We start from the raw sequence: 18,466 nt of genomic DNA on the forward strand, positions 1-18,466 counted from the left end.
TTATCACTGAGCGAGCTTATCACTGAGCGAGCTTATCACTGAGCGAGCTTATCACTGAGCGAGCTTATCACTGAGCGAGCTTATCACTGAGCGAGCTTATCACTGAGCGAGCTTATCACTGAGCGAGCTTATCACTGAGCGAGCTTATCACTGAGCGAGCTTATCACTGAGCGAGCTTATCACTGAGCGAGCTTATCACTGAGCGAGCTTATCACTGAGCGAGCTTATCACTGAGCGAGCTTATCACTGAGCGAGCTTATCACTGAGCGAGCTTATCACTGAGCGAGCTTATCACTGAGCGAGCTTATCACTGAGCGAGCTTATCACTGAGCGAGCTTATCACTGAGCGAGCTTATCACTGAGCGAGCTTATCACTGAGCGAGCTTATCACTGAGCGAGCTTATCACTGAGCGAGCTTATCACTGAGCGAGCTTATCACTGAGCGAGCTTATCACTGAGCGAGCTTATCACTGAGCGAGCTTATCACTGAGCGAGCGAGCTTATCACTGAGCGAGCGAGCTCACGACCGAGCGAGCGAGCTCACGACCGAGCGAGCGAGCTCACGACCGAGCGAGCGAGCTCACGACCGAGCGAGCGAGCTCACGACCGAGCGAGCGAGCTTATCACTGAGCGAGCGAGCTCACGACTGACCGAGCGAGCTCACGACCGAGCGAGCGAGCTCACGACCGAGCGAGCTCACGACTGAGCGAGCGAGCTCACGACCGAGCTCACGACCGAGCGAGCGGTGCTGGCCGTGTACCTGCTGCGCCAGCTCGCGGGTGGGTGCCAGCACGAGGGCCTGCGTCTCCTTGGTGCTCACGTCCAGCTGCTGCAGGATGGAGATCGCGAAGGTGGCGGTCTTCCCTGTGCCAGACTGAGCCTGGGCAATCACGTCATAGCCTGCGGGCACGGCAGGGACACGGAGCGTACACGCGTGCGCGAGGTTAGCACGGTTGGCCGGCTACGGTGGGAAAGAAGTTCTACATACGTACACTATACACTACACGTCACACTATACTATAAACTACACACTACGCTACACACCACAATCCACATTATACTACACACCACAATCCACATTATACTATACACCACAATCCACATTATACTATACACCACATACTACACTACACACTACGCTACACACCACAATCCACATTATACTATACACCACATACTACACTACACACTACGCTACACACCACAATCCACATAATACTATACACCACAATCCACATTATACTAGACACCACATACTACACTACACACTACGCTACACACCACAATCCACATTATACTATACACCACAATCCACATTATACTATACACCACATACTACACTACGCTACACACCACAATCCACATAATACTATACACCACAATCAACATTATACTATACACCACATACTACACTACACACTACGCTACACACTACAATCCACATTATACTATACACCACAATCCACATTATACTATACACCACATACTACACTACACACTACACTACACACTACAATCCACATTATACTATACACCACAATCCACATTATACTATACACCACATACTACACTACACACTACACTACACACCACAATCCACATTATACTATACACCACAATCAACATTATACTATACACCACATACTACACTACGCTACACACTACAATCCACATTATGCTATACACTACAATCCACATTATACTATACACCACATACTACACTACACACTACAATCCACATTATACTATACACCACAATCCACATTATACTATACACCACATACTACACTACACACCACAAACCACATTATACTATACACCACAATCCACATTATACTATACACCACATACTACACTACACATTATTATACACTACGCTTCACACTCCATACTACGCTACATTACACTACACACTATAGACTATACACTATGCTACACACTCCACTGTAAACTACACCACTATACTACTATACACGACACCACTATACTAAATTGAAAACTCATTTCCTGAGAGCTACTCTGCGTTTAGTTTATTGTCCTTCCCCTGCACCTCCGATTAGCGCGGTTGGCTACGTACGGTGCGAAAGAAGCTCAGCATAAATACATTACACGCATGCCAAGATCCGTGTAGCCCGCGCTGACCGTTGGGGAAAGCGATATTAAGCGAGCGCCTATGAAGGCCGGCACGATGCACAAGGGCGTTGTGGTTGGCCAGCACCACGCCTGACCGCCTTTGTCTCCCCAGTGGCGATGCTTACTGCACACCGCTACCAGGTACTCATCTGAGAGCGAGCCGACCTAGCCGAGGAGGGCCCGGGACCGGTTCAGATAAATCGTCACCCCGTGTTGACCGCAGAGCGGGAATTGAACTGGGCTCGCCGGGTTCGGAGCGCAGCGGCGCTAACCGTTCCCGGCAACAACAATACCCGCCATTCCCCGATAAGCGGCGGCGGCGGCGGCGGCGACGTCAACTTGCGCCTGTGCAAGGCCATGTGCACTTTTGGCCCGCCACGTGAAGTGTCGAACGAACCGCCGGGACAGACCCAGGAGGTCACGGGACAGACCCAGGCCGGGTGCCACGGGTTGACCGACTGCGATGACTGGGCATATGCACCCCGACCTGTGCCCCCCTACTCTGCCACACACCCACGCTCACCCTTTATGCAGGGCAGGATGGCGCGCTGCTGGATGGCAGACGGTTTCTCAAAGCCGTAGGCGTAGATTCCACGCAGCAGAGTCTCCTTGAGGCTCATGTCATCAAAGTTGTCCACGATCTCATTCCAGTTGCTCTGTACACGCGCACATGTGGGGGAAACACGGGCATTCCATTGAACGAGCGTTTAGCTTCGCGCAAGCGAGTTTGTGGCTCTTTATGCGAGCCTATGGGTGACTCTGTGAGCCTATGGGTGACTCTGTGAGCCTATGGGTGACTCTGTGAGCCTATGGGTCTGTGTGCGAGCCTACTATGAGTCTCTGTGTGAGCCTACTATGGGTGTCTCTGTGCGAGCCTACTATGGGTCTCTGTGTGAGCCTACTATGAGTCTCTGTGTGAGCCTACTATGGGTCTCTGTGTGAGCCTACTATGGGTCTCTGTGTGAACTTACTATGGGTCTCTGTGTGAGCCTACTATGGGTCTCTGTGTGAGCCTACTATGTGTCTCTGTGTGAGCCTACTATGGGTGTCTCTGTGTGAGCCTACTATGGGTCTCTGTGTGAGCCTACTATGGGTCTCTGTGTGAGCCTACTATGGGTCTCTGTGTGAGCCTACTATGGGTCTCTGTGTGAGCCTACTATGGGTCTCTGTGTGAGCCTACTATGGGTCTCTGTGTGAGCCTACTATGGGTCTCTGTGTGAGCCTACTATGGGGGTCTGTGTGAGCTTACTATGGGGGTCTCTGTGCGAGCCTACTATGGGTATCTGTGTGAGCCTACTATGGGTATCTGTGTGAGCCTATGGGTCTGTGTGCGAGCCTACTATGGGTCTGTGTGCGAGCCTACTATGGGTCTGTGTGCGAGCCTACTATGGGTCTGTGTGCGAGCCTACTATGGGTCTCTGTGTGAGCCTACTATGGGTCTGTGTGAGCCTACTATGGGTCTGTGTGCGAGCCTACTATGGGTCTCTGTGCGAGCCTACTATGGTCTCTGTGCGAGCCTACCATGGGTCTCTGTGTGAGCCTATGGGTGTCTGTGAGCCTACTACGAGTCTGTGTGAGCCTACTATGGGTCTCTGTGTGAGCCTACTATGCGTCTCTGTGTGAGCTTATGGGTCTCTGTGAGCCTACTACGTGTCTGTGTGAGCTTACTATGTGTCTCTGTGTGAACCTACTATGTGTCTCTGTGTGAGCCTACTATGGGTCTCTGTGTGAGCCTACTATGGGTCTCTGTGTGAGCCTACTATGCGTCTCTGTGTGAGCTTATGGGTCTCTGTGAGCCTACTACGTGTCTGTGTGAGCTTACTATGTGTCTCTGTGTGAACCTACTATGTGTCTCTGTGTGAGCCTACTATGGGTCTCTGTGTGAGCCTACTATGGGTCTCTGTGTGAGCCTACTATGGGCCTCTGTGCGTGAGCCTACTATGTGTCTCTGTGTGAGCCTACTATGGGCCTCTGTGCGTGAGCCTACTATGGGCCTCTGTGCGTGAGCCTACTATGGGCCTCTGTGCGTGAGCCTACTATGGGCCTCTGTGCGTGAGCCTACTATGGGCCTCTGTGCGTGAGCCTACTATGGGCCTCTGTGCGTGAGCCTACTATGGGCCTCTGTGCGTGAGCCTACTATGGGCCTCTGTGCGTGAGCCTACTATGGGCCTCTGTGTGTGAGCCTACTATGGGGGTCTGTGTGAGCCTACTATGTGTCTCTGTGTGAGCCTACTATGGGTCTGTGCGAGCTTACTATGGGTCTCTGTGTGAGCCTACTGTGGGTCTCTGTGTGAGCCTACCATGGGTCTGTGTGAGCCTATGGGTCTCTGTGTGAGCCTACCATGGGTATCTGTGTGAGCCTACAATGGGTCTCTGTGTGAGCCTATGGGTGTCTCTGTGAGCATACTATGGGTCTCTGTGTGAGCCTACTATGGGTGTCTCTGTGTGAGCCTACTATGGGTCTCTGTGTGAGCTTACTATGGGGGTCTCTGTGCAAGCCTACTATGGGTGTCTCTGTGTGAGCCTACTATGGGTGTCTCTGTGTGAGCCTACTATGGGTGTCTCTGTGTGAGCCTACTATGGGTCTCTGTGTGAGCCTACTATGGGTCTCTGTGTGAGCCTATGGGTGTCTCTGTGAGCCTACTATGGGTCTCTGTGTGAGCCTACTATGGGTGTCTCTGTGTGAGCCTACTATGGGTCTCTGTGTGAGCCTACTATGGGTCTCTGTGTGAGCCTACTATGGGTCTCTGTGTGAGCCTACTATGGGGGTCTCTGTGCGAGCCTACTATGGGTGTCTCTGTGTGAGCCTACTATGGGTGTCTCTGTGTGAGCCTACTATGGGTGTCTCTGTGTGAGCCTACTATGGGTCTCTGTGTGAGCCTACTATGGGTCTCTGTGTGAGCCTACTATGGGTCTCTGTGTGAGCCTACTATGGGTCTCTGTGAACTTACTATGAGTCTCTGTGTGAGCCTACTATGGGTCTCTGTGTGAGCCTACTATGGGTCTCTGTGTGAGCCTACTATGGGTGTCTCTGTGTGAGCCTACTATGGGTGTCTCTGTGTGAGCCTACTATGGGTGTCTCTGCGAGCCTATGGGTCTCTGTGTGAGCCTACTATGGGTGTCTCTGTGAGCCTATGGGTGTCTCTGTGTGAGCCTATAGGTGTCTCTGCGAGCCAACCGAGCTGTGTGTGTGAACTTCTTTCGCCACCGTACGCAGCCAACCGTGATAATCGGATGTGCGACGGCAGGCGGGCGGGGGGACAAACTAAACGCAAAAAGCGGTTCTGAAGCAACGAGTTTTGAGAATCGAGATTTAACCGACTTGAGATCCCGCAACGGTTCGTGTTTCTGGGCTACCTGAGCTGACGGGGGTGGGGGGGTAGGTGAACGGGCGCCGCTTTTAGCGCAGACGCTGAGCCAGCTGTACTGGGGGACGATCGCCGGCTACGGCTGTGGCATCTCCACCGCCACCATCACCGCCATCTCATCCGCTATCAATCACCATCGCCGCTGTCTTGACTATCGCCAGACCACCGTCACCCATCTCACCGCTATCGTCACCATCACCGCCATGGCCACCATCACCACCGTCCCCACTATCATCACCATCGCCGCTGTCGTGACTATCGCCACACCACCGTCACCCATCTCACCGCTATCATCACCACCATCACCGTCCCCACTATCATCACCATCTCCGTCTCACGACTACGATCACCGCTACTGTCACTATCACCACCAACCACCACCGCTGTCGTCACCATCTCCATCAGCGCGCTACCGTAACCAACACCGCTATCGCCATCTCAATCTCATGACTATCATCACCAACACTGCCATCGCCACGATCAACATCACTGCTATCATCACCGTCTCATGCTATCAACACCATCACCGCGATCAACACCATCACCGCTATCAACGCTATCTCCGCCGCATGACTACCCTCACCGCTGTCGTCACCATCACTGCTACCGTAACAATCACCACCATCAGTCAACGCTATCGTCACCATCATCGCTAGCCACACCATCTCCATCTCACGGTTATCATCACGATCACCGCCATCGTCACCATCTCCATCACCGCTACCGTAACAATCACCACCATCATTGTCAACGCTATCGTCACCATCATCGCTAGCCACACCATCTCCATCTCACGGTTATCATCACGATCACCGCCATCGTCACCACCTCCATCACCGCTACCGTAACAATCACCACCATCATTGTCAACGCTATCGTCACCATCATCGCTAGCCACACCATCGCCATCTCACGGTTATCATCACGATCACCGCTATCGTCACCATCTCCATCACCGCTATCGTAACAATCACCACCATCATTGTCAACGCTATCGTCACCATCATCGCTAGCCACACCATCTCCATCTCATGGTTATCATCACGATTACCGCTATCGTCACCACCTCCATCACCGCTACCGTAACAATCACCACCATCATTGTCAACGCTATCGTCACCATCATCGTTAGCCACACCATCTCCATCTCACGGTTATCATCACGATCACCGCTATCGTCACCATCTCCATCACCGCTACCGTAACAATCACCACCGCTATCGTAACTATCACTACCATCACCATCTCACTGATATCGCCACTATCACCATCAACGCTCTCTACGTCGTCTTCACCTCACGACTATCATCACGATCACCGCTATCGTCACCATCACCGCTATCAACACAAACTCGATCTCACGACTATCACCACGACCACCGCTATCGTCACCATCACCGCCATCTTCACAATCACCACCATCACTATCTCACCCGCTATCTTCACTATCACCATTATTCGCCATTAACATCACCGCGATCATCACCATCACTGCTATACTATCACTGCCATCACCATCTCACCGCTATCGTCGCCATCTCCATCAATGATATAGTCACTATCACCACCATCGCTATCGTGACTATCACTACCATCATCTCACCGATATCGTCACTTTTTTATCTTCTTTGGTTCTTTCGGTAAAGTCACGTAGAATGAGAATAAAACAATAAATTGATAAAATAAAATAACACAATAATATTCTCACGACGTTTCGGCCACAACACAAGCAGCCTTCATCAGGTGAAGGGGACGAGACTGTCTGGTAGGACAGCGTCACAATCGCCATCACCGCTATCGGTGACGGTAAACATCAGCACTGAGGAAGGAGACAGCCTGCGTGTGCAGAGCGCGTGCGTGCGTGCGACAAGAGTTAAAAAGCCACACGCGGCACCTCACCTCAATGATGCCATCGGGTTCCATACCCTCCGGGCCATTGTCACGGGATCTGCGTGTGGGGGGGGGGGGGGTAGAGGGTCAAAAGGGAAGGCGGGAGAACAGAACGTCAAACTTCGAACGGGGAAAACGCAACCACCAACGCGCGCGGATTCCGGCGGCCTCCCCCCCGCGCGTACAAAGACGCTCGTTGTTCCGATGACGCACGACGTGCCAATGCTGCGCGCTTCCGCGGCGTCCGGACGGGAATCGGAAGAAAGGCTAAAAATAAAATAACTTTAAACCGGTACCGCGAGGCTCTCCCCACAAGGCCCATGCAGGGAGGGGAGGGGGGGGGGGGAGCACGCGTGTGTGGCGCAGTTTTGGTGCCGGCGATGGTAGAGTGTGGCGGCGATCGCGTCGCTGCGGTGCTTTTGCGGTGAGTAACGACGTCTTTGTAAAAAAACCAACGGCGCTGCTACCGCTACTACGCCTCCTCTCTAAAAAAAAAAGTAATCTTCTGCAGATGTAGATGCCACTGGTTCTTGACGTTCTGCAGATGTAGATGCCACTGGTTCTTCACGTTCTGCAGATGTAGATGCCACTGGTTCTTGACGTTCTGCAGATGCCACTGGTTCTTGACGTTCTGCAGATGCCACTGGTTCTTCACGTTCTGCAGATGCCACTGGTTCTTCACGTTCTGCAGATGTAGATGCCACTGGTTCTTCACGTTCTGCAGATGTAGATGCCACTGGTTCTTGACGTTCTGCAGATGTAGATGCCACTGGTTCTTGACGTTCTGCAGATGTAGATGCCACTGGTTCTTGACATTCTGCAGATGTAGATGCCACTGGTTCTTGACGTTCTGCAGATGTAGATGCCACTGGTTCTTGACGTTCTGCAGATGTAGATGCCACTGGTTCTTGACGTTCTGCAGATGTAGATGCCACTGGTTCTTGACGTTCTGCAGATGTAGATGCCACTGGTTCTTGACGTTCTGCAGATGTAGATGCCACTGGTTCTTGACGTTCTGCAGATGTAGATGCCACTGGTTCTTGACGTTCTGCAGATGTAGATGCCACTGGTTCTTGACGTTCTGCAGATGTAGATGCCACTGGTTCTTGACGTTCTGCAGATGTAGATGCCACTGGTTCTTCACGTTCTGCAGATGTAGATGCCACTGGTTTTTCATGTTCTGCAGATGTAGATGCCACTGGTTCTTCACGTTCTGTAGATGCCACTGGTTCTTAACGTTCTGCAGATGTAGATGCCACTGGTTCTTGACGTTCTGCAGATGGAGATGCCACTGGTTCTTCACGTTCTGCAGATGTAGATGCCACTGGTTCTTGACGTTCTGCAGATGTAGATGCCACTGGTCCTTCACGTTCTGCAGATGTAGATGCCACTGGTTCTTCACGTTCTGCAGATGTAGATGCCACTGGTCCTTCACGTTCTGCAGATGTAGATGCCACTGGTTCTTCACGTTCTGCAGATGTAGATGCCACTGGTTCTTCACGTTCTGCAGATGTAGATGCCACTGGTTCTTCACGTTCTGCAGATGTAGATGCCACTGGTTCTTCACGTTCTGCAGATGTAGATGCCACTGGTTCTTCACGTTCTGCAGATGTAGATGCCACTGGTTCTTCACGTTCTGCAGATGTAGATGCCACTGGTTCTTCACGTTCTGCAGATGTAGATGCCACTGGTTCTTCACGTTCTGCAGATGTAGATGCCACTGGTTCTTCACGTTCTGCAGATGTAGATGCCACTGGTTCTTCACGTTCTGCAGATGTAGATGCCACTGGTTCTTCACGTTCTGCAGATGTAGCAATGGAGATCGCACGCACAGCAAATGAGCTCGCTTGATTTCTGGTAACCTTCAACAATTTAACGTTTAACAAAATTTTGTATATTCAATAATACTGTTCGATCGTACATTAAACTAAAACTATGTTTACTTCACCAGGTACTGCCCTCACAGAGCTACGTTGCTCTCGTTCTGAGAGGCGACCCTGGGGCTATCACAAACGATAGCTCGACCAAGTGGGTTGAGAGCCATCATCATCGTCATCATCAAGACGTGGGGAAAAGCATAGCAGCCAAATTACAGTAAAACCTTGGATTGCGAGCATTATTCGTTCCGGAAACGTGCTTGTGATCCAAAGCACTCGTATATCATCAAAGCACTCGTATATCATCAAAGCACTCGTATATCATCAAAGCACTCGTATATCATCAAAGCACTCGTATATCATCAAAGCACTCGTATATCATCAAAGCACTCGTATATCATCAAAGCACTCGTATATATCATCAAAGCACTCGTATATATCATCAAAGCACTCGTATATATCATCAAAGCACTCGTATATATCATCAAAGCACTCGTATATATCATCAAAGCACTCGTATATATCATCAAAGCACTCGTATATATCATCAAAGCACTCGTATATATCATCAAAGCACTCGTATATATCATCAAAGCACTCGTATATATCATCAAAGCACTCGTATATATCATCAAAGCACTCGTATATATCATCAAAGCACTCGTATATATCATCAAAGCACTCGTATATATCATCAAAGCACTCGTATATCATCAAAGCACTCGTATATCATCAAAGCACTCGTATATCATCAAAGCACTCGTATATCATCAAAGCACTCGTATATCATCAAAGCACTCGTATATCATCAAAGCACTCGTATATCATCAAAGCACTCGTATATCATCAAAGCACTCGTATATCATCAAAGCACTCGTATATCATCAAAGCACTCGTGTATCAAAGCACTCGTGTATCAAAGCACTCGTGTATCAAAGCACTCGTGTATCAAAGCACTCGTGTATCAAAGCACTCGTATATCAAAGCACTCGTAGTGTATCAGTTGTGATCACGTGACGCTCGGTGAGACAAAGCGTGTTACGTACGCTGCTCGTATTTGCAAGACCCTCGCTCGTTTATCAAATTAACATTTAGTTACAAATTTTGCCCGTCCTGCAGTTACTCGCAATCCACAAGGTTTCGCTGCACTCTAAAACGCGTGACGTCGATTCTAAACGTGCAGGGGAAAAACCAAGAGGAGGACCCGGAAAAATATCCACCGGGCCATGAGGAGAGAGACACGCAAACTCCAAATATAAAAAGCAGTCGCCAGGCGGTCGGAATCGAACTCACGACCTCCTGTACACACCAGTTTGCATGTGTCTCTCCCCGTGGTCGCGTGGATATTCCCCCCCCGGGGTCCTCCGATGTTTCCACCTTCACATTTAGACTCAACGTCACGAGTTTAAGAGTATTCGGGCTGCTATACATTCCCACGTGGTGATGATGATGATGATTAATCCACTTCCGTTGAGCTATCATTTGTGATAGCCAGGTCACTCAGTTTGTGGGCCTTATGCGGCAAAAATAAAAATTCGATTTTGACGACACGGGAATACGCGCTGCTAGCGACCCGCCTATTGAAAAACGGGCGCGGCACACTCGCGCACCACCGCCCACGCCATTTGAGGCCGAGCGGACCTCGAGAGACCCTTGCCAAACCAGTTCCGGACACCCTTTAAACCCACCCCCCACCCCCCCCAAAAAGGAAACAAATCGTGATTAAAATTATGTTTTAAAGCTTTCGTGACTGCAGGGATTCATATTTATATTCTCGGACCGCATTCGTGAACACAAAGCAGACCTAAAGCACGGTAGGACCAACACCTCGGCCGTGGCAGAGCACTGTTATATAATTCAGTAGGTTCACGTGACATCGACTTCTCCAAGACAGAGGTTCTTTTGCAAGCCATCTGGCTACCATGAGAGATTCGTTCATGAGGCTTTCCACATATACAAACACAGACAATTTCAACCGAGAAGATGGATTCTGGCTTAGCAATCATTGGAAGGATTTGATAAACCATTTCGGGCCTTAATTGATTGTTCACGCTTACGGTGGCGTTCAGACCGCATCCATTATTTTCGTCTCCCCCCTCTTCTTTTCCGAACATAGATGGACTCGTCCATCTGAATAAACTGTCAAATCGCTCTCCGTGGTGCTAAAGTTAAAATAAAAAAACACCACTTTTTTCAAATTTTCTTGCTGTGGTTTTCACACCTGATGATGATTGCTCGTGTTGCAGTCGAAACGAAGGAATTTTATTGTTTTATATTTTTATTATTTTATTCCTTCCCTTCTACGCGACTTTACCGAAAGAACGAAGCATATAAATCGTGATTAGGTTAATTATTTGAAGCCGAGTCGACCTAGCGGAGACCCAGGTCAGTTACGGACACCAATTTAGCGAGAAAAAAACGCGGGCTGCGGTTTAATGTAGAACTTCCCTTCGGGCTGTACGTAGCCAACCGTGCTAAAATCAGAGGTGTCGTGGTGGAGGTGGTGATGCTCATTTGAGGTAAACCCCAACTATGTTCACTCAGCTCCCCCCACTCGCCCCCATGTGGCAACAGCTGATGACGATTTTGACGACGATGCCATGAGTCACGTACGGGCAGCAGTAGACCCCCCCCCCCCCGCCGAATCGTGTGGACGGTGGGGAGGGGGAAGCTTCTGCGCATGACTCGATGGGTTGGGTCCCTTACCCACCCAGCAATTCCCTTCCTCCCTCACTCCCCACTGTTTGCTTTGTTAGCACCAACATCCCCCGACCACATCTGCCCATAACACTGGTGGATAAAAACCATCAAACCGCACCAGTTGTTTGACCACACTTTCAGAATACGTACTTACACAGTAGGAATCTGATTAACTTAATTTTTTTTCCCACAGACGTCCGTGAAACTACTGAACTCTTTTACCAGGTAAGGCCCAGCTGCTCTTCTTCAGAAGCGACCAGGCCATCACAAATGATAGCTGAACAAAGTAGGGGCTTCATCATCATCACCATCACGTGGAAATTTCTAGCAGCAGCCAAACACTCAATTGCGTAGATGTTGTTTCTAAACGTGGTCGGGGGAATTAAAAAAAACCGAAGACCCGAAAACAAAATCCGCTCGGACCACTTGGGAGAGACAGACACACAAACTCCAAATATACAGCAGGCTCCCATTGGTCGGGATCGAACCCACGGCCCTCCTGTATACCAGGCGAGGGCGATGACATCTCCCAGCCACCGTGGCGCCCCCCCCTAATAGTGGGAACGGGGTCAGAAAGTTACTTCAAGTGATGCGAGGCCAGAATCGGTACGGACGTGACAGATGTCTCTCATCACTGAACATTAACCGTGGGGAAAAAGTTCGTAACGTGATGGCGTTAACGGCGCAAAGCCAAAACTATGCACTGTATGCACGTTGAACTTTTCGCACCGTACGCAGCCAATCGCACAACAACAAGCGGTTCTAAAGAAAGCAATTAATTAACGCTCTTTATTCAAACCCAGAAGAGAACCTGATCAGAGTCTCAGAGACCAATTGCCAGGATAGAGGGTGGCAGCTTATGCTGGGGTTTTTGTTTGACCGTTTCCGCTCACGCGCCATTACAAAACTATTTTTTTTATTTTCAAGGGCCCACTCTTAATAAGGAGTGCGCGTCATACGATGCCGGGAACCGGAATGACTCTGGACTCGCACGGGCAGACAATGCTTACGACGCAGTCCCCCCCCCCCCATTCGTCAATCCACTGCTGGATGAATGCCGTGGGGGGTCTAGCCGCCCCTACAGCTGAGCTCCGCCTGACCTTGCCACACGACGATTCGAGTTCACCAACCCGCTTGCTATGCTGCAACACCGCAACACTCTCACCGTCCCCTCCATCTGAACGAGTTTTTCTCACACGTAGTAGCAGTAAACTATTTTTATTGTACAAGTTGTAAGGCCCCCCCCCCCACTGAACTGCTATTTAGTAAGGGGCCATCCATTTCGTATGTACGCATGGAGGGGGGGAGGGTGAAACCTTGATAACAATTTGTCGACATTGGACTTCAAATTAGTTAGTCCGGCGGTGGACTGTTTTGCTTAAAACGCGTTCAAATTATTCATCCTTGATCGTTTCTGCGTGGATTAAATATCGGCCGTTCTATAGGATTCGAGGGGGGGCGTCAAGCGTACGTACCCAGGTGGGGGGTGAAAAGTACGCGTGCATACAGGGAGGAGGGGGGGGGGGTCAAGTTGACAGATTTTTGCGTACGTACTAGATGGATGTCACCTAGCTCTTTTTCAGAAGCGACCCCTGGCTATCACAAATTATAGCTCAACAAAGTGGCGGCTTATCAGCTTATCATCATCATCACGTGGCAATTTATAGCAGCGGCCAAATACTCTCAGCGCGTGATTTTAAATGAGGGAAAAACCGGGGGATTCGGAAAAAAAAATCCACACAATCACGGGGGGAGAGAGGGAGAGAGAGAGAGAGAAACGCCAACTCCAAAAATGAAACGGGCATAGAGTCAGGGTCGCGATCGAGCCCTCGTACCTGCTGCGTACCAGGCGAGGTGGTCAACATCTCCTAGCGAGCAGGCACGATGACCTCGGCGGCAGGAGAATCGCGGTTAACATGCGCCAGCGAAAAATCCCCATTACGCAAGAATTCGGCAAAGCCAGCCAGAGGGGACTGGCGCCGAGATCCCAGGGCAAACAAGGATGAGGGAAGGAGGGAGGGAGGGAGGGATAGAGAGGGAGGAGGGGGTGGGGGGTCCGAAAGTCTTTCGCAAGCTCATCCAAAAGCATCGCGCGATGCCGTAAAAAAAACGACGGTGGGTCACCGCATCATCATCATCATCGTGCGCACGCGTTTTCAGATGCGCCGCCGCTTCCGCGGCCGTCTGGAACGCTCTCTTCCTGCCCGGTATTGGGAAGCCGCTGGGCGCTGAATGATTATCATCACCATCTCGGATCGACAAAACTAATTTTACTTCGAACTGGTTATTGTGTTTCGTTTGCAGTCTCCTCCCCCCCCCCCCGCCCCCGCATCTACGATTAGCGCGGTTGGCGACGTACGGTGCGCGAAAGAGGTTCAACATAGACACACACATAGCAGCACGGCTAGCCACGCATGGTGCGAAAGAAGTTCAACATGCGCACGCACTCGCTCGCGTTTTCGGCCACACAAGGGAGGCAAAGACAACTTATCACAAAGCTTCAAGGTGTCTCTCTTTGTCCACTCGTGTGTCGGGGGGGGGGGGTGTCGGTGGGGAGCGGTGGGCCCATCCTGCCTCCTCCCCCTCCCCCACCAGAGTTCGACCCCAGGCCGAGGCTAAACAAAAAAAAACGCAGCGGCGGGCGAGTTGACGATAACGTCTGTAACTTGCCCTATCGTGTTCCCTCTTACGCCACCTTCAATTCGTTAAACTCTCCCCCCCCCTTCCTCCTCCTCCTCCTCCTCCGCGACTGACCAGCGCGTGGTGGAAGAGCATGGTTAAGCCAAGCGCACGTGACCGGGACACGGGGTGCAGTTACGGCTCCGGGAGTTTGTGTAACTAAACCGTACATAAAAATAAAAACGACTCTCTTGAGCGGATCTCGAACTCTTTCGCGCCCTGCCTGTCTGCTACATTTTGGACGTTGGACCAAACGAAAACCAAAGCCAAAAACCAGCCACCGCCATTCTCTTTCGTGAACCGAAGGGGTGGACGTGCGGTGGGGGGGTCTGGACCGGTCCCGCAAGACGCTGCCGTACAGATGGATTTCACAAATAAACCCCCCCAAAAAAATAATCTACAACTAAAACCCACCCACCCCCGTCTTTAATGCCCACCTCTTAATCCAAACAAACCTATAAGACCAAGATACTACATCCCCCCCCCCCGTACAGCCTTAACTGTTGGTGCAAGTTATGATTTAAAGCTTTCGTGACTGCAGTAATTCATATTCTTGGTTCTTTCCGTAAAGTCACGTTGAAGGGAAACAATAAAATAATATATACAAGACAATAAAATGTTTTGTTTTATAAAGAACCAAGAATATGTTGGTGCAAGTGCTGTTAGCACCTATGAAGGCCGGCACAGTGGCACAAGAGGGGGTGGGTGGCCAGCAACCACGCCCGACCGCCTTTGTCTCCCCGGTGGCGACGTTTACTACACACCGCACCAGGTGACTCATTCGAGGCCGAGTCGACCTAGCGGAGGTGGCCCAGGACCGGTTCGGATAATCGTCACCCGGTGTTGGCCGTGAGAGGGAATCGAACTTGGGTCCTCCGGGGTTACAGCGTAGCGCTAACCGCTGCACCACCGCTCTACCAAACCCCCCCACCACACACCGCCAAACGCGCAGCGCGTGCATTGTTCCACGGCTCAAGGCTCGGCACAGATGGATTTAACAATTCATTCAACTCGTGCCGTCCACTTGACTATCACCCCCCCTCCCGTGGCCATTCCAGCGAGCCGATCCTTTTAACTGGTCCGGTTCGCCAAGCAGCACTGCTAACACGAAACCAGCCATCATCATCACTAACAATCGGTAGCCATGGTTAATCTACTGCTGGATGAGGGCTTGTCCCCCATGCCACGTTAGTCCAATCTTCCTTGCGGAAACTCGACGGGAATATCATCAACTGGTCCGGTTCGCCAAGCAGCACTGCTAACACCAAACTAGCCATCATCATCATTAACAATCGGTAGCCATGGTTAATCTACTGCTGGATGAGGGCCTCCCCCCCCATGCCACGTTAGTCCAATCTTCCTTGCGGAAACTCGACGGGATTATCATCAACTGATCCGGTTCGCCAAGCAGCACTGCTAACACGAAACTAGCCATCATCATCATTACTAACAATCGGTAGCCATGGTTAATCTACTGCTGGATGAGGGCCTCCCCCCCCATGCCACGCGAGTCAAATTGTCCATCGTCCTTGGTCAATCCGCTGCTGGATGATAGCCCCCCCCCCAAGCCACGGGTGGAGGGGGGTACATCCTTTAATCATCGGCCACGGTCAATCCACTGCTGGATGAAGAACAAATCCTCCTCCATCCAACGCAATCTGCCGCCATCTCTCCTCGCGATATCCGAGAGATTATCCCTCTCCGGATACGTGCAGAGAAGCCCCCGGCTAATGGATGCCACACAAAGACAGAGATTCTCTCCACCACCACCTCCCCCCACCACCACCTCCGTGTGTTGGGTGGGGGCAAGTGCTGTTAGTAAGCGAGTTAGGAGCGCCTACGAAGGCCGAGGACTGTGACACACACACACGACGGTGGTGGTGGTGGGTGGCTAGCACCACACCCGGCCGCCTTTGTGTCCCTCCCCCGCCACCCCCCCCCCCCCAACACACAGCGCTGACGTTCTACGAACCGGTAATCTCCAATTCGAGCCTTAAGGGGTGGTGGTACCGGTTCGGATAATCAAGTCGGGAATCTCCAAATCTGGGTTCGTAGCGCAGCGCAGGACTCAAACCAAGCCACTCAAAGCACTGCAGTGAGACGAACCCGCCCGCTCCCTACAAAGATGCCTGCCACACACAGCAGCAAGTCTCTCTCCACCACCATCACCACCCCCCCAACATCAACGTGCCGTTGTTTCGTTCGTTTAAGACGTTTAAATCCACCCCCCCCCCCCACACGTGTTATAGGATCGTTTGTTTGACGAGTACGTGAATATCTAAGCGGATTTAACGTTCAAGCGCTCCCATCACCCATCATCATCACCATCACCCACGCCCATCACCACCATCATTACCATATCACCCATTACCACCACAATCACCACAATCACCACCATCGCCCATCATTACCATCACCACCCTTCAATATCACCACCACCCATCATTACCATCACCACTACCATCATCACCCCATCATTACCATCATCACCACAATCACCGACATCACCACCACACATCATCAGCATCACCGCCACCATCACCACCACACATCACCACCATCACCATACATCATCACCACCACCACACATCATCACCACCATCACCATACATCATCACCATCACCAAACATCACCACCACCATCACCACTACACATCATCACCATCACCACCACACATCACCACCACACATCATCACCACACATCACCACCATCACACATCACCGCCACCACTTCACCATCACCACACATCACCACCATCACCACCACATCACCACCACCACACATCATCACCATCACCACCCATCACCACACATCATCACCGTCATCACCACCACACATTACCACCACACTTCACCACCACACATCACCATCACCCACCACCACACATCATCACCACCACACATCATCACCACCACCACACACCACCACTCTTCACCACCACACATCACCACACTTCACCACCACACATCACCATCGGCCGCCGCAACCGCCTCCATTTTACGTTCGGAGCGAGGCCCTCCCCGTCCCACGCGTCCTCTTCCCAGAGTCTGCGACTCATCGCTCGCTCGCGCATCCAAACCACGACGAGGGCTTTTACGTACAAGATTCGTGTCCTTCGCGTCGTTTCGTAACGACGGTTCACGTTTATTTATTTTGAACAACAAAAACGCCGCTCTATTTTACCGCAAGCCGCGGCCGCACTTGCGTCGGCTTTTTTTTGTTGTAAAGGAAGGTCAAAGTGATTTATTTAGTTTTGATTCGACCTAAATCTATCGTTTGTAACATCAACGCACCGAAGGTACATTTAATAACGTTAACAAAAACGTCGACATTGTATTCGCCACGTGCGATTTTTTTTTAACTCCCTTCGGCGCGAGAACGTGGGTGGCGGTGGTGCTGGTGGAAGCCTAGGCCTCTACGGGGCCTCAAGCGAAGCCTCGGTCTCGCCTGACCAACCTCGCCGGGGGTTGCGCGACGACCCCGGCGGCACCCCCTCCCCCCCGATCACAGGGGTCGGGCGGGTCTCGTGAAGGGAAAACAAAAATTCCGCCCACGAACTCGAGTCGCACGACAAACGACGGCGAACGTTCGCGCCGCTCGAACGGCGACGTTTGCGGCGAACGCGGCGAGGCTTTAGGTGCCCTTTTGGCCGTCGAAGTCGTTACCTGTACTCGGCAGACGTGTCGGACATTTTCCCTCGCAGCTTCGCGGCAAAACGGAAAAGAAGGGCGGCCCGGTCCGCGCAGCGATACTTTATGTGAAGCGGCCGCGACCCACCCCCACCCATCAGCAGCAGCAGCACAGTGGTGGGGTGGGT

General features: G+C 51.3%; 1 protein-coding gene across 2 annotated transcripts in view; it reads right to left on the bottom strand.

Annotated features, from left to right (window-relative positions):
- Window positions 1-18,466, bottom strand: part of LOC116957175 (eukaryotic initiation factor 4A-II) — a 30,727-nt gene extending 12,261 nt beyond the window's left edge. For both annotated transcript variants that reach the window (XR_012930482.1, XM_032979175.2), the window contains exons 1-4: window positions 18,315-18,466; window positions 7,401-7,449; window positions 2,657-2,789; window positions 761-900 (exon numbers count right to left, since the gene is read on the bottom strand). Coding sequence is in view for 1 of the 2 variants with exons in the window: in XM_032979175.2 (XP_032835066.1) it covers window positions 761-900; window positions 2,657-2,789; window positions 7,401-7,449; window positions 18,315-18,436 (444 nt within the window). In the remaining variant the exon portion in view is untranslated. The remainder of the gene's footprint in view (window positions 1-760; window positions 901-2,656; window positions 2,790-7,400; window positions 7,450-18,314) is intronic.

Source organism: Petromyzon marinus, chromosome 70 (genome assembly GCF_048934315.1).
Source record: "Petromyzon marinus isolate PM22_M1 ecotype Great Lakes invasive population chromosome 70, UKy_Petmar_22M1.pri1.0, whole genome shotgun sequence".
In the NCBI taxonomy this organism is placed as follows: domain Eukaryota; kingdom Metazoa; phylum Chordata; class Hyperoartia; order Petromyzontiformes; family Petromyzontidae; genus Petromyzon; species Petromyzon marinus.